General features: G+C 47.3%; 5 protein-coding genes across 5 annotated transcripts; 2 read left to right on the plus strand and 3 right to left on the minus strand.

Annotated features, from left to right (window-relative positions):
• Positions 1 to 590: 590 nt before the first annotated feature.
• N7447_002440 (zinc-dependent alcohol dehydrogenase) lies at positions 591 to 2,181 on the minus strand (the record flags this gene model as incomplete). Its single annotated transcript, XM_057226715.1, has 5 exons — positions 591 to 869; positions 921 to 1,498; positions 1,576 to 1,803; positions 1,866 to 1,961; positions 2,019 to 2,181. 5 exons carry the CDS (start codon positions 2,179 to 2,181, stop codon positions 591 to 593), a joined length of 1,344 nt encoding a protein of 447 aa, XP_057090731.1.
• Positions 2,182 to 3,194: 1,013 nt separating this feature from the next.
• N7447_002441 (M18 family aminopeptidase) lies at positions 3,195 to 4,739 on the plus strand (the record flags this gene model as incomplete). The annotated part of the gene is made up of 1 exon (XM_057226716.1): positions 3,195 to 4,739. One exon carries the CDS (start codon positions 3,195 to 3,197, stop codon positions 4,737 to 4,739), a length of 1,545 nt encoding a protein of 514 aa, XP_057090732.1.
• A 451-nt stretch (positions 4,740 to 5,190) lies between these two features.
• N7447_002442 (uncharacterized protein) lies at positions 5,191 to 6,586 on the minus strand (the record flags this gene model as incomplete). Its single annotated transcript, XM_057226717.1, has 5 exons — positions 5,191 to 5,618; positions 5,673 to 5,740; positions 5,797 to 6,170; positions 6,228 to 6,332; positions 6,386 to 6,586. 5 exons carry the CDS (start codon positions 6,584 to 6,586, stop codon positions 5,191 to 5,193), a joined length of 1,176 nt encoding a protein of 391 aa, XP_057090733.1.
• Positions 6,587 to 10,573: 3,987 nt separating this feature from the next.
• Positions 10,574 to 11,890, plus strand: N7447_002443 (rRNA-binding endoribonuclease; the record flags this gene model as incomplete). The annotated part of the gene is made up of 2 exons (XM_057226718.1): positions 10,574 to 11,317; positions 11,372 to 11,890. 2 exons carry the CDS (start codon positions 10,574 to 10,576, stop codon positions 11,888 to 11,890), a joined length of 1,263 nt encoding a protein of 420 aa, XP_057090734.1.
• A 275-nt stretch (positions 11,891 to 12,165) lies between these two features.
• N7447_002444 (H/ACA ribonucleoprotein complex subunit NOP10) lies at positions 12,166 to 13,085 on the minus strand (the record flags this gene model as incomplete). The annotated part of the gene is made up of 6 exons (XM_057226719.1): positions 12,166 to 12,303; positions 12,373 to 12,425; positions 12,490 to 12,557; positions 12,665 to 12,709; positions 12,788 to 12,800; positions 12,898 to 13,085. The coding sequence occupies 6 exons, from the start codon at positions 13,083 to 13,085 to the stop codon at positions 12,284 to 12,286; spliced, it is 387 nt and encodes a 128-aa protein (XP_057090735.1). The 3' UTR covers positions 12,166 to 12,283.
• Between the last annotated feature and the right edge of the window lie 301 nt (positions 13,086 to 13,386).

Below are 13,386 nucleotides of genomic sequence, written 5' to 3' on the forward strand. Positions count from 1 at the left end.
AATCAGTGATAACACCCCCCCCCCCCCCCCTCTAACCTCATTCCGAGCGAGAGCCGAACGGCAGAAGTTTCACACACATGGAACGATTTAGAGAACACCGTCATTTACTCACAGCCAGAGCAGCCATAGTTGTTTGTGATGTGCGTATGCAGGGATGGACAGTGGAAAAAAAAGTGGACTGCGTGGAAAGAAGTCGCCGCCATTGAGCATACTCGTTTCCATGCCGTTTAAAGGCCCATTTTCGGCGATCCGAAAAAGCGATCCACTATACTCGGTAATATCTTTTCGGTGTATCATGAAACGGGTAGTATAAACCGAGATGACGCAGTTCTCAGTTCTCATCACAATTGAAAAAAAAAAAGAAACATCTGCTGATATGAATGGCAATAACGAATGTCGAATACAAGCAAATTTATTCCAGCTAATACCGAGAATATCTCTACTTCCCTCTATTTAGTATCTGATTTGCAGAATACCTCTTAGTTTTTAGCTCCATTGGGAGTAAATATGAAGTATTGAGAAAATAATGTATTTCACTTACGTTAACGAGCTTACATCGGCACAGAACACTTCCAAGACCCGGGTCTGCCTCACAATTCCGTCAAAGGAGGAGCTCCGTCTGCTGGAGGAGCAGAGTGCTTGGTCTGCACGAAGACCTTCTGCATTCCCATCTCTCGCTTATTGAAAACCGCATACAATTTCTCCATATCTTCCAAACGGATTCGGTGGGTCACCATATCCAGCGGATTGATATCGTTGGTCTGAATGAGGTGCATGAGGTGCTTCCAATACTTGTGTACAGGAGCCTGCCCGTTGCCCATAAGATGAACACCTGTTTGCATCAAAGCCCCAATGTTGAAGTGATTGGTCTGAGAATGTTTTGTTAGATACTTCACTCTTCCGCAATTCGATGGACTCACAAATCCGGCATAGACACCTGTCACCCCAACATGGCCAAATGGGCGAACGGCAGTAATCATCTCGTTCAACAACTCCGAGGTATCCGTCTCCATCCCAAGCAGCTGCTCGAAGTAATGTGCCCATCCTTTAGCGTATTCACCTGCTGCACACTCCAAAGCAACATCGGGTCCGCCCTCAACCATCTTTTGTACCTGTGATGTCACTGACTCGCCTCTGGGCAGGTCAGTGAAATTGATTGTCTCAACCATTGGCACTTTGGTCTTTACAAAGTCCAATCGCCATGCGCCGTTACCTCCATCGATAAGGATGACTCGACTAGCTCCGTGGAAGAAGCTGAACTGCGCACACATCTGCCCAATCGGTCCGGCTCCCCAGATCGCAACAACATCTCCTTTCTTCACACCGGTGTCAACCACGCAGTGCCATGATGTTGCTATAACATCCGAGACATAAAGGGCCTTCTCGTCTGGCACTTCGTCTGGAATGGGAAGCAGATTGACATCGCCGTATGGAACTCGAATGTACTCGGCTTGTCCACCTGCAAACCCACCTGTGAAATGGGAATACCCAAACATGCCTGTTCCCAATTTAGTATGGAACTTGCGATCCTCAGGGACGGCTGAATTGCACATCGTGCTACTCTGCTCAACTTACCTGCCGTTCGTTTCCCATATAAAGCATTGGTCAAAGTATTCTCGTTAGTCCTGTCACATTGAGAATAGTACTCTCTCCGACAATTCCTGCAATCCCCACATGCAATCGGAAAAGAAACAACAACTCGTTCTCCGACTTTGACCTTCTTTGACTCGGGGCCTACACTGTCCACAACTCCGCAGCATTCATGGCCGAGTACGTCTCCCTTCTCCAACTGAGGAATGACCCCTTTTGTCGGCACAGTCGTGTCAGTCCACTCGCTCGCTCGGATCGTGGAATTATCTTCATACCGTGATACAGGTGAAGATCGCTACCGCAAATAGTGCTTCCTGTCACCTTAACAATCACGTCTCCAGGGTCGATCACCCGTGGCTTGGGCATTTCCACTAATCCCGGTGATCAGCAATCCGTACAAGCTTTAACTCGATAATTGTCTCTCTTACCAACTTTGACTCGGTTCTTCCCTTGCCATGTAGTAGCTTGAATCATCTCTCCAGTCTCCACTCCATACTCATTGTCGTAACTAGACACATCAGTGGTAATTGTTGCATTATCACCGTGGCCGAGAATATTTTCTACCAGGTTTGCTGCCTGGGTCATCGCCATTTTCAATATATTTGAGCGTGTGTATGATTGGGATCTGTGGAATTTATGCGTTGGGGGGGGAGGAGAGGAACTCCAAGAAAGCTTTATACTCAGACTATGTATTTATTCTTGTGATGTTCCTTGGTAGTATATTGCAAATGTTGAAACTCCCGGTTTTGGGGCGTTTTCTGTCAACTGACATCACGATGATGCGGATATGCCTCAGGCAAAGGTATCCCTGAGGTCATTTTGAGGAATCTATCATAATGCTGGTATATAATTAGCATTATATCTCTGGCAGCATGGGGTGCTTCCATTTGGGGTTAGAAATCTCAGATGTGTGGATTTCGGGGGCAGTAAAATGCCCCCCGTGAAGGGTTCAAGCGTCGCTTAAAGAAAAGAAGCGATGATATATTATTTTGGTGTTGATGCACGAGGTGTCTTGCGCACAGGCTCATCGGCTTTATTTACTGGTCAATTATTTGCTGTATCATATAAACCCACGAGAGTTGGTGAAATGCAATGGTTTCCGGATATATATCGTGGCTTAGGTGCAGAGAAATAGTATATTCCATGAGCGTTTCAAGACCACTTGACATCTAGATCGCTCGAGTACACATCATAAGGGAATATCAGAAGCCCATCTTAATAATTTTCCTACTCAAATGTTGTCTTCGCAGATTTACTAGAACCGACCTAGCAAATGGCGTCATGGGGCTTAGTTTTGATGTATGCGATTCGTAGCTCCGAACTAAGCATTTACTAAGCCAAATATATTGCGACGAGATTAATGGCTTTCTTCTCTGAAGTATGTGCACAGAAGTACATGTTATCTGACCTATAAGAAAAGAACATGTAGTCAGACGTCAGTAAACAGTGGACAAGTGAACTTGTTATCAGTCGACCGGACTCGGCGATAAGCAAGGGGCATCTGGGTCAGGTACCAGCCCCCGGGACTCCGCCTTTCCCCTCACGAGTCATCTCTCCAACTTTCCCTCTTCCTTACACTCACATAACTCACTCCATTTACAAATATGACCAGAAAATACAGTTCCACCCAAGATCTCGATATGCCATGGGCTTCACAAATCTCCGCTCAGCTGCCCAATCCCTTCATGCCTGTACCTGCAGCACTCCCAGTCCGAGCTCAGCAAGCCATCGCCGATGAGCCCGTTCACCCCGAGGATTACTCCAAGCCATACTGCGAGTTTATGACATCTAACCCCACGATTTTCCACGCCGTCAAATCCTTCTCCAAGCAGCTCGAAGACCATGGCTACAAGCACCTCTCCGAGCGAGCGGTGTGGACATCGGAGCTCAAGCGAGGCGGAAAGTTCTACACTTCCCGCAACGGCAGCTCTCTGATCGCTTTCAATATTGGCTCCAAATATGAGAGTGGAAATGGTGTGGCTATCGTTGCTGGCCACGTCGATGCCTTGACTGCTAAGCTGAAGCCCGTGTCCAAGCTACCCAATAAAGCAGGCTTCCAGCAGCTCGGCGTTGCCCCGTACGCCGGTGGTCTCGGCAATACTTGGTGGGATCGTGATCTCGGTATTGGTGGTCGCGTGCTCGTCCGCGACCCGGAAACTGGCAAGGTGGACACTAAGCTGGTCAAACTTGATTGGCCTATCGCTCGTGTGCCTACCCTCGCTCCCCATTTCGGTTCTCCTGCGAATGGCCCATTCAACCAGGAAACTCAAATGGTGCCTGTCATCGGAATTGATAACTCTGATCTGTTTGAACATTCCAAGGTTGACTCAAGCAACGTCAAGTTTGGCACATTTACCTCTACCCAGCCTGAGAAGCTTGTGAAGATCATCTCCAAGGAGCTTGGTATCACAGACTACAGCACTATTGTTAACTGGGAATTGGAACTCTTTGATATCCAACCCGCTCAACTAGGCGGTCTGGAGAAGGACATGATCTTCGCCGGTCGCATTGACGATAAGCTTTGCTGCTATGCTGCACAGGAAGCGCTCATTGCTTCCTCGGACAGCACTTCGACCGGAACCGTGAAGATGGTTGGTATGTTCGATGATGAAGAGATTGGTAGTTTGCTCCGCCAAGGTGCCCGGTCGAACTTTATGAGTAGCGTCATTGAGCGGATTACCGAGGCCTTCGCGAAGGGCAACTACGGCCCCAGCCTCCTTTCCCAGACAGTGGCCAACAGCTTCTTGGTGTCATCAGATGTCATCCACGCAGTGAACCCGAACTTCCTTAATGTCTACCTCGAGAACCACGCGCCCCGCCTCAACGTCGGCGTGGCAGTCTCCGCCGACTCAAACGGCCACATGAGTACCGACAGCGTCAGTGAGGCCGTCATCAGGCGAGTTGCAGAGCGCTGTGGGTCAACCCTGCAGGTCTTCCAGATTCGCAATGACTCTCGCAGCGGTGGCACTATCGGGCCCATGACCAGTGCCCAGATTGGTATGAGGGCTATTGACTGCGGCATCCCGCAGTTGAGCATGCACAGTATCCGGGCAACTACCGGAAGCTTGGACCCCGGCCTGGGTGTCAAGTTATTCAAGGGATTCTTCGATCATTACGAACAAGTCGACAAGGAGTTTACCGATTTTTAGATCGATAATTTCGCATTCTGCTCTGGGCGGTATAGAGCCCTCTCTCCTTTTTGCATGCCTGTTATATACGGGTTGTCTCGTTATTCTACGCTTTAGGCGTGTATTGAACTACAGCCGAGTGGCTTCATCCTGACCATTGCTCTTCCAACTTTCGGTATTAAGTTATCTGCTTCATTCGATTGCTGTACCTCCATTATCTATATATCCAAGTTTCCAAGCCTAAATTCCAGATTACTATATTCTAAAATGACATATAAAAAAGAGAAAAATGAGGGTATACCCACAGGGTAATCATGGCCCGACAACCGCCAGGCCCAAAGAACGTGGTGCAACTCTTCCGAGAAACAAAAGGAAAATCCGACGGGTATATGACATTATACTCCAAGCCCCAACATGACTGCATGAGCCATTCAAAGCCCAAAGGCGCGTGCGTCTATACAGCAACAGACACTTAAAACGGCACCCCCGAAGCCGGAGGATAAGCCGGAGGATAAGCCGGAGGAAAAGCACGAGGATGCATCATCATATTAGGACGAGGCGCAGAAATTGCAGCAATATGTGTCAGCTTCTTCTCTTCCTCTCTCGTCCAGCGCTTAAAACTAGACCTTATCCCAGTACCAGGAACAAGAGCGAGAACGCGCTCCGGATCGCCGGCGCCGTACTCATGTTCTTCGCCGGGTGCGCCCAGGGTTGATGCATCACCGTTCCAGTCGGAGTTGCGCTGGGTTGTGTCACCGCGGGTGGGACGGCTGGCATTGAAGGTCGATATCATTCCTGGGAAGATGCGGGCGAGGAGGGGTTTTAGGGTTGGTAGACAGGCGCATATTATGCCCGTGTTACATTCTATGGCGGACCAGGAGGCAGCGCCAACGTTGTCAACTGGATTGTGTTAGTTTGGCTTTCTAAGGTAAAACTGAGTGAAACGATACGTACAAGTGGGATCGGATGAATCGGCGATCTTTTTTAGACTGATTAGACGGACAATACTGGTGATGCAGACACTAGTGAGTGTTAGTTTAGTTCTCGGACGGTTGGTGTCTGAAATGGAATAACTCACAAGCCACCTAGACCGAACATGATCATCAAAGCAATCTTCTGTCTTCGGGGCAAGTCGACTGCCATTAAAGCCGGGATGGGAATGATCAGGATAGCAATATCGGTTGCGATATGCATACTAGCATTGGAGAACCAGAGGTTGGTCTTGTTCAAACAGAAACCTTCGATTGACGGGTCCCAGAACTTGGTGACGGGAATACAGTTGAGGAATGCACTGATCACTGCCCATGTACCATATATGGCAAGGATGCTGATCATGATCCAGCAGACGACGCGCATGCGGTGGGTTGGGAAGACTCGCCAGTACTGCATCAGAATCGAAGCTTTGGCGCAGAGAACGGCGGCGTTGTAGAAAGGAATGGTGAGCCAGAAAGCCTATTCGGATTGTTTGTTAAGATTGATAGTTGACGACCCCGCTTAGGGCAAGCTCACCTTCATCTGTCGCTCCAGGATGGGCGGTGGGATGTCTTTAATATGTGTCCCTATGCCACTAACGCATTCGACAATGTCGAGACCCATGAAAACATATGAATTCACCTATGCATCTGTATCAATATGTAGTATTCTTGGGTATCAATGACCTAACTTACCAGTGCGATAATAACCATCCAGTCATTTGCTTCCACTCGTCTCATAAGTCTTACACGAGTATACATCCTCATCGCCACGAAGCAGGTTGCCAAGGTCGTGAACACAACGCTTATAACCATGGCTTGCTCGCCACGGGAGGACATAAGTATGCCGTCATTATCTCGCCTGAAGATCCCATCCCGAGAGTGCAATGAATTCATCGTCAAGCGATCTTGTGGCTTTGGGGGGGGGGGGAAACGAAGGGATGGCACTCCCCAAAGAGGGCCGGGGAACAGTCCAACGATCAGATCAGTAGATCTAGATCTGATATACGACTGATATAATACACAAAGGAGTGAGAGGAGAATAATCTCTCGATCCACCAAAAAGCGAAACCCCCAAGAGGATATCGCCGTATTATAATGCTAAGTGCATAAACCTGATACGCAGCGTCGCCATAAACAATGCAGCCCCAGAAACCAAACGGCCTAGGAGAGAATCCACTATCCCTTTTTAAGAGACAGAGAATACCAATTCCCTAAATTATCAACCATTTTATCTCTCCTCACTCCTCGGATGAGCGGCCTAATGCTTTTGACGCGAGACAGCATCCCCGTCTGGGAAGCGTGTTTGCAGCAGCGTGCAGCGCAAGGGGCTGCATACAACGAATCGGGTACAGTGTCGACCCCGGATGGACTCGGTAGGTACATCTGTGGCTTTGTAACCACACGTCTATATGATGTTTCTTTTGTTTTTTTTTTTTGCTTTCGCGTTCTTCTTCCTTTCTTTTCTTCCTTGAACTTGGTGGCTGTGGATGCAATTTGCATGGGACTAAATTACACTCTGCAGGGTTAATATATCAATTTCCCACACCCTATTCTGAGACCCTAGAACCACTTACCCCTTCCGTCTGCCTGGCTCTGAATGGTTCAATAATTCCAAGCTATTCCTGTCGATCGCATGACGATCCGCTTGACTTACTGGTTCGATTTGGACAGCACTACGTAGAGGCTATTCTTGCTTCGTTCATTGAATTGACGCACGGCAACTTTATTTCCACGAAATATCATTAGTTTCTCAGTTGCTGGGGTACTATAACTATACAATAGTCAAAACAATTCCAAATCACTTTGAGCATGCCATGACGCAAGACTTGCATACGGTGCTTGATCACAAACACCTCGGAGATCATCTTATTTGATATCCGATCATCTCCGACTGTGACACTGAAGAAGCATTTATAGGAATTGATGATGACCAGCGGATCTTAAGACTATGCTGTCCTGAAGTCAGCCAACCCTATGTATCAATCTGCCCATCGAGCCTCTCACTGCAGTAGATCTACATGTAGAGAGCTGCTCGGCTGTGGGGATCAATATGTGTTTCAGGGCGTCGAATGTTAAAGCTCTTGATTATGTACTGTCTTCTAAATCATGGTCATGCTCGTCAATGTACCTAAATTAAAAGTCAACTCCCATAACCCCCCCCCACACGAACCAAACTACCAGGCCATGAAGGCGCGGTGCAAACGATAATGGAGGCGAACGGTAAAAACCCGAAACACCAGGCTGCACAGACACTCTTGATTGATCAGAACACGACCCTTGTCTGAATACTCTATATATGACTTGATCGACTCGACCTATACCCCTCTCGTTTGCCCCTCATTTTGTTACCTTGGAGATTCGAGAAAAGGTCAGAACAAGGCTGGATATGTCTCAAAAGTTGACCGAGAAAAGCAGCCCACCGTAGACACTGTTTCATTTCGCATGTTAGGGCTATATTAAGCTCATCTACCTTGATGTGTAAGGGGCGCTTACTCATTGCCACTCAATTACTCCCTCTGCGACAGATCCACCCAAGGCTAGAAAAAAGAGTGTCTAATTGAATATCGAATGGAGATACGGGAGAGTTAAATCTCCCATTCGTTGAAACCTCAGCCACATGCAATCGATAATGGTACCAGAGAGTCTTGTAAGGGATCCGTTTTCCCTTGCCCCGGATCTGCTCCCGAAAAGCTTCGTTTACTTTCTCAAATATGAGGATATATTCAATTTATGAAACCTGCCAAATATATTTTGTCAATGTTTTTCACACAAAAGAGTCGGTCGCAGGTTTATCTTATAAACTTGACTAGTGGCGTCTCACAACGTCCAAAGCTGGTTAACATGCAATTCAACTCGTGGGAATGCGTTGAATTTTTTGGAAGAATTCAACAAAAGCAATTAAAATGTCATGCTCTTTGACTTTTTACCAAAAGTGTGTGGCTAAAAGACCTTGTCAACGTGGCGCCGGTTAAGTTGACTTGTCACATACTACTACGGAGTACCATTAGGGCTATTCATTTGGATACACACTTACCGATATTTGATTCTTTGTCCTCGCAGAATCAAGAAAAGCATGGATGTTCATTCCTAGTTGCCACATTTTCGAATCCTGTAGTGGAATACTTATGTATTCTGTACTCCTGTCAATATGCAGGGCGCAAGGTGCTATGCATTGTTGCATGCAGGTTGCCTTGCTTGCTGAGTTGTCATGGCAGCTTGGGACTTGAGTCTTGAATTAATCTAAAACGTCGGATCTAGTTTCTATTAAGAACTGACTGTTCCCCTTATGTACTTACCTCAACCGCTTCTAATTTGATGGATAATGACACTTGACGCCTAAAACTTTCGTGACGACGGGAAGGAGACAACGGGAAGTAATACATGAGAACCCATCGAATGCTTCCCTTGTCACACTTTTCGGCAATTTGACACGCCAAGACGGTTCTATACCTACTGCATACTCCAGTCGGTGTCATGGGAGTGAATCTCCTTGCTACCCATTTATCACTGGTCAGCCATTTTGCTGCAGCTAGCCGGTTTCACATTAGGGTCGGGGCAGCCCGATTGGAGTGCATTCCGTATTCCACGTGTATTAACCGTCTCTCATGGCTTTGTCGATCGCTTCGAGTTTACAAACATCTCAAGAGATTCCGCATCTGAGAATTCTCCTGCGAGCAGCTTGTTAGGAACCCACCTGATTGACATCTAGACAACTTGTTGCATACCATAGGCCCAAACCCCTCTGGAGTTATTATGGGCTGTGCAAGCCACTTGAACCAATATGTCAGATCCATGTTCTAAATCAAGCCGCTGCTGATTAAAACGCGACAAGTGATTATGGTTCCTTACAGCCTGCAACAACTCTCTATGCGATTGTTCTTTTTTTTCCCTTCAATTTCCTTTTCCACAAGGACCTTTGGGGTTTTGGTTGAGTCTGCAGATTGAAACATGCAATGCACATGCCCCTAATATAGGGAATATCACAAAGAAAGGATAACTAGCATGCGTGAGATTCATGGTACTAATCTTGAAACTTGCACTGTTTGAAGCAATTTGCATAGAATCATCGGATATGGGTTCTCTATTGTGGGTATGCCTTTTATGACACTTCGAATCCTGTCGCAAAGGACGACCAAGTTCGTGTGGCCTATAAATGTCACTTTCTGCTTACTACTTGGAGAGACACTTTACCCAGCCCGGTGAGGCATCGGCAACCTACTGGCCTGATTTCCAACATCTGCTGATGTCTCAACATGTGGGCAATTGGGTGTTGCGTCCTGTTTGAAAGAAAGAAAGGTATCTTGCTTCTGTTAAGGCCCAGAAGGATCTGTTCCTAGAGATTAACCTCCGCTATGGGGATAAAATTCCCTCGTTCGACAGTTGACCCGCTTAAGCGGCCATGTGATGTCTTTTTTACAAGATATTTTCCCCCTCTCTCGGTCTTATATGTAGTTAGATAGGGGATAAAAAGCGGTAAGTGCCTTAATTTGCGAAGACGACTTTTCCCAAGTATAACTTGGGATGGGTGTAAGAACATCCAAGTGTTGTGGAATATATTGACAACCTCAGGGTCATGGTCTCTAGTTTGACCAACCTGTCTTCAGTATGGTATATAGTGTTGGATACAATAATGTGATTATCAGACAACAAGCAAATAAAGGTACAATGAAAGCCTTCTGATGTCCAATTGCATGTAAAAAGACGAAGGTGCTGGAATTGTAGTAGATTTGGATAGTCGATAAGATAGTCCGATAAGGACGCACAGGCCACTGTTCACAGAGAAATTTCCTTTCCACAACTCAATCAATTCTTTCAAGTCGCCAACGATCTTGTCTTTTCTCATTGTCGATCAGTGGGAATAGTCCTAATATATAGGACAACATGGCAGACACTACTGCCGCATCCACCAAGCCCGTCCACACAATCGTACTGGACGCTGGCCCGATTCTTAAGAATACCCCGCCGCTTTCAACCCTCCTTGCCCAGTGCGACGAAATTATCACCACCCCCTCGGTCGTGGCCGAGATCCGCGATCCCGATGCCCGCGCACGTGTCGAGACCCTCTACTTGCCTTTCTTGAAGCAGCGATCCCCCACACCCAAGAGCTTCAATATCATTAGCGAATTCGCTCGCAAGACCGGTGACCGTTCTGTCCTGAGTAGAACCGATATTGAGGTCCTCGCTCTTGCCTATGAAATTGAGTGTGAAAAAAACGAAGGAGATTGGCGGTTAAGAAGCGTCCCTGGACAGAAGCAAATCAATGGAAAACCGCCTGTGAAGCAGGAGTCTGAGGAGACCAAGCTTGAGGATGCGGAGGTGGAAGCCATTACAGAGGGAGTGAAGGAGACCACAGTCTCAGATGCCCAGGAGGAGTCTCCAAAGGAGGAAGATACTACTGAAACCAACGAGGCCGACGAAATCGCTGAGGTTGCTGTTGCGGTTGCCGAGGAAGAAGAGAAGGACGAAGATCAGGATGCAGAGGATGATGCCGGTGACTCTGACGACGGAGAATGGATCACACCCTCTAACTATAAGAAGCGTCTTGCCGATGATGAATCTGGGACCGCGACTCTTACTGCTGCACCCAAGACAATGCAGGTTGCGACTATGACCACTGATTTTGCGGTAAGTACACTCCACACAACGTCTGTATATCGACCCATTGCTGATTCCGTATAGTGTCAAAACGTTCTCCTCCAAATGAACCTCAACCTTCTGTCTACCACCACCCTCCAGAAGATCCAGCATCTTAGAACCTTCATCAAGCGCTGCCACGCTTGCTTCTTGACCACCAAAGAGATGAACAAGCAGTTCTGCCCTCGTTGTGGCAAGGATACTCTCACTCGTGTCTCATGCACGACTACTGCCAACGGCGCATTCACAATGCACCTGAAGAAGAACATGCAGTGGAACAAACGCGGCAATGTATACAGCGTTCCCAAGCCGATTGCAGGCAGCTCGAACGGCAAGTGGAAGGGCGGCGGTGGCCAGCGCGGATGGGGTACCGAGCTCGTGCTTGCCGAAGATCAGAAGGAGTATGTCCGCGCCAACCAAGAAGAAGAGCGACGACAGCGTCGTGAGCGTGATCTCATGGACCAAGATTACCTGCCTGGTATCTTGACCGGCGAACGCAACAGGGCTGGCGGTCGTACCAAGGTCGGTGCTGGCCGCAATGTCAACTCGAAGAAGCGCTCCTAAATGTGCTATGTGGATGACTTTGCATCTTGATTACATGGGCCGGAGTTTTGGGGCATGGAAAGAAAAAAGTTCACTTGGTCAATACCGCTGTCATGGTGGTTGTCGACCTTTTTATGAGGAATGACCATGTCTTGTCTTGTGATTTACGGTTGAACATAGAATATAGCCAATCCATAGGGCTCTTTATGAACATTTAACAAAATCCTTGTTGATTACCTAGATCAGGTATCGTATTCTCCAGAATTTCTAGGTGAAGCCCCGAATAGATTATCCGAGGATAGCAAAACAAGTATGTATGGACATCTCAGCCATCCGTTGACCGCAAGAAAAACACCATTCGCCAAAACATGGGCTATGCCACCCGGTAATTCATTTTTCCCAGTGTTGATCCATTCAAGCCTTAACAGGGGCCTCTGAACGATAAATGTCAGTTTCTTGTACTTCTGAGAGAGTAGGCTTCTGGAAAAAGAGGTTCGACATACCGGTCTGCTGGGTGAGGAGAAGGTTGTAACGCTTCTTCAGGGTGACACGGTGACTGGGAAAGAGGTCAGTGTCCAATTCTTCCATTGTGCGTCATGTATAAGGAAAGTGCTACTTACCGAGAGTACTTGTCATCGGGGGAGAAGCGAGCGGGGTGAGCGGACTTGGTGACCTCGCCGTTAATGACCTATAGTTGCCAAAAATTAGCATCATTGTCCAAAGTTGAAATTGTGATTCGAGGAGCCGCATGTTCGCTAAAAAGCGGCAGTCTCCCCAGCGCAAAGATTTCCGTACCTTCTTCAAGGTGTAGGCACGCTTGCCATCGGCGGTGAGGGTGTACTGTTCGTTAAAAAATTAGTGACTGATCTCCGAACGGAGCTGAAGATTCGCTCGCTTCGACGTCGCAATAAAACATACCATAAGATGCATTCTGGAGATAGCAATATTAGCACATGAACAATAGACCACTTGGAACACGAATTAGAAACTCACTTGACGGTATTTGATGAATAGTCCTGTGTTAGTACTTGCGTCGGCGATAAGTGGAGGAATTTTTTCTCGACGAGGAAGAGCTCGGACCATATTGCTTAGTCACGGAGTGCTTTTTAAACGGAGCTTTCGACCGCAAAATTTCCTTTTTCTCTCGCACTTGACCAGCGAAGAGAAAATAATCTCTTTTAAATGACCTTCGAGCTCTGTTAATGTGCAGAGCCATGGGTGGCTTCACTAATTGACACTTGATTCAGGTTGTTCATCCACACAGATACTTCTAGGTAAGATGCTCCTCAGCTTTTTCTACACTCTCCCCTTCAGCCCATCCTTCACCTTCGGTGATGACACCATTTATTTAGCTCAGGCAGGCGACACTTTGATTTCTAGTTGCCTGTCGATGATCCGCTGAATTGACTACAACGGTATCTGAGAAGATATTACCATGACGATTATTTCATTCGCATGTTTCAGCACAGTTCGCTAACCTCGAATTTTGTGTTTAGGACATTGAATATTTTGTTCAT

Source organism: Penicillium robsamsonii (genome assembly GCF_028829455.1).
Source record: "Penicillium robsamsonii strain IBT 29466 chromosome Unknown utg000001l_segment0_segment0, whole genome shotgun sequence".
NCBI classification, from domain to species: domain Eukaryota; kingdom Fungi; phylum Ascomycota; class Eurotiomycetes; order Eurotiales; family Aspergillaceae; genus Penicillium; species Penicillium robsamsonii.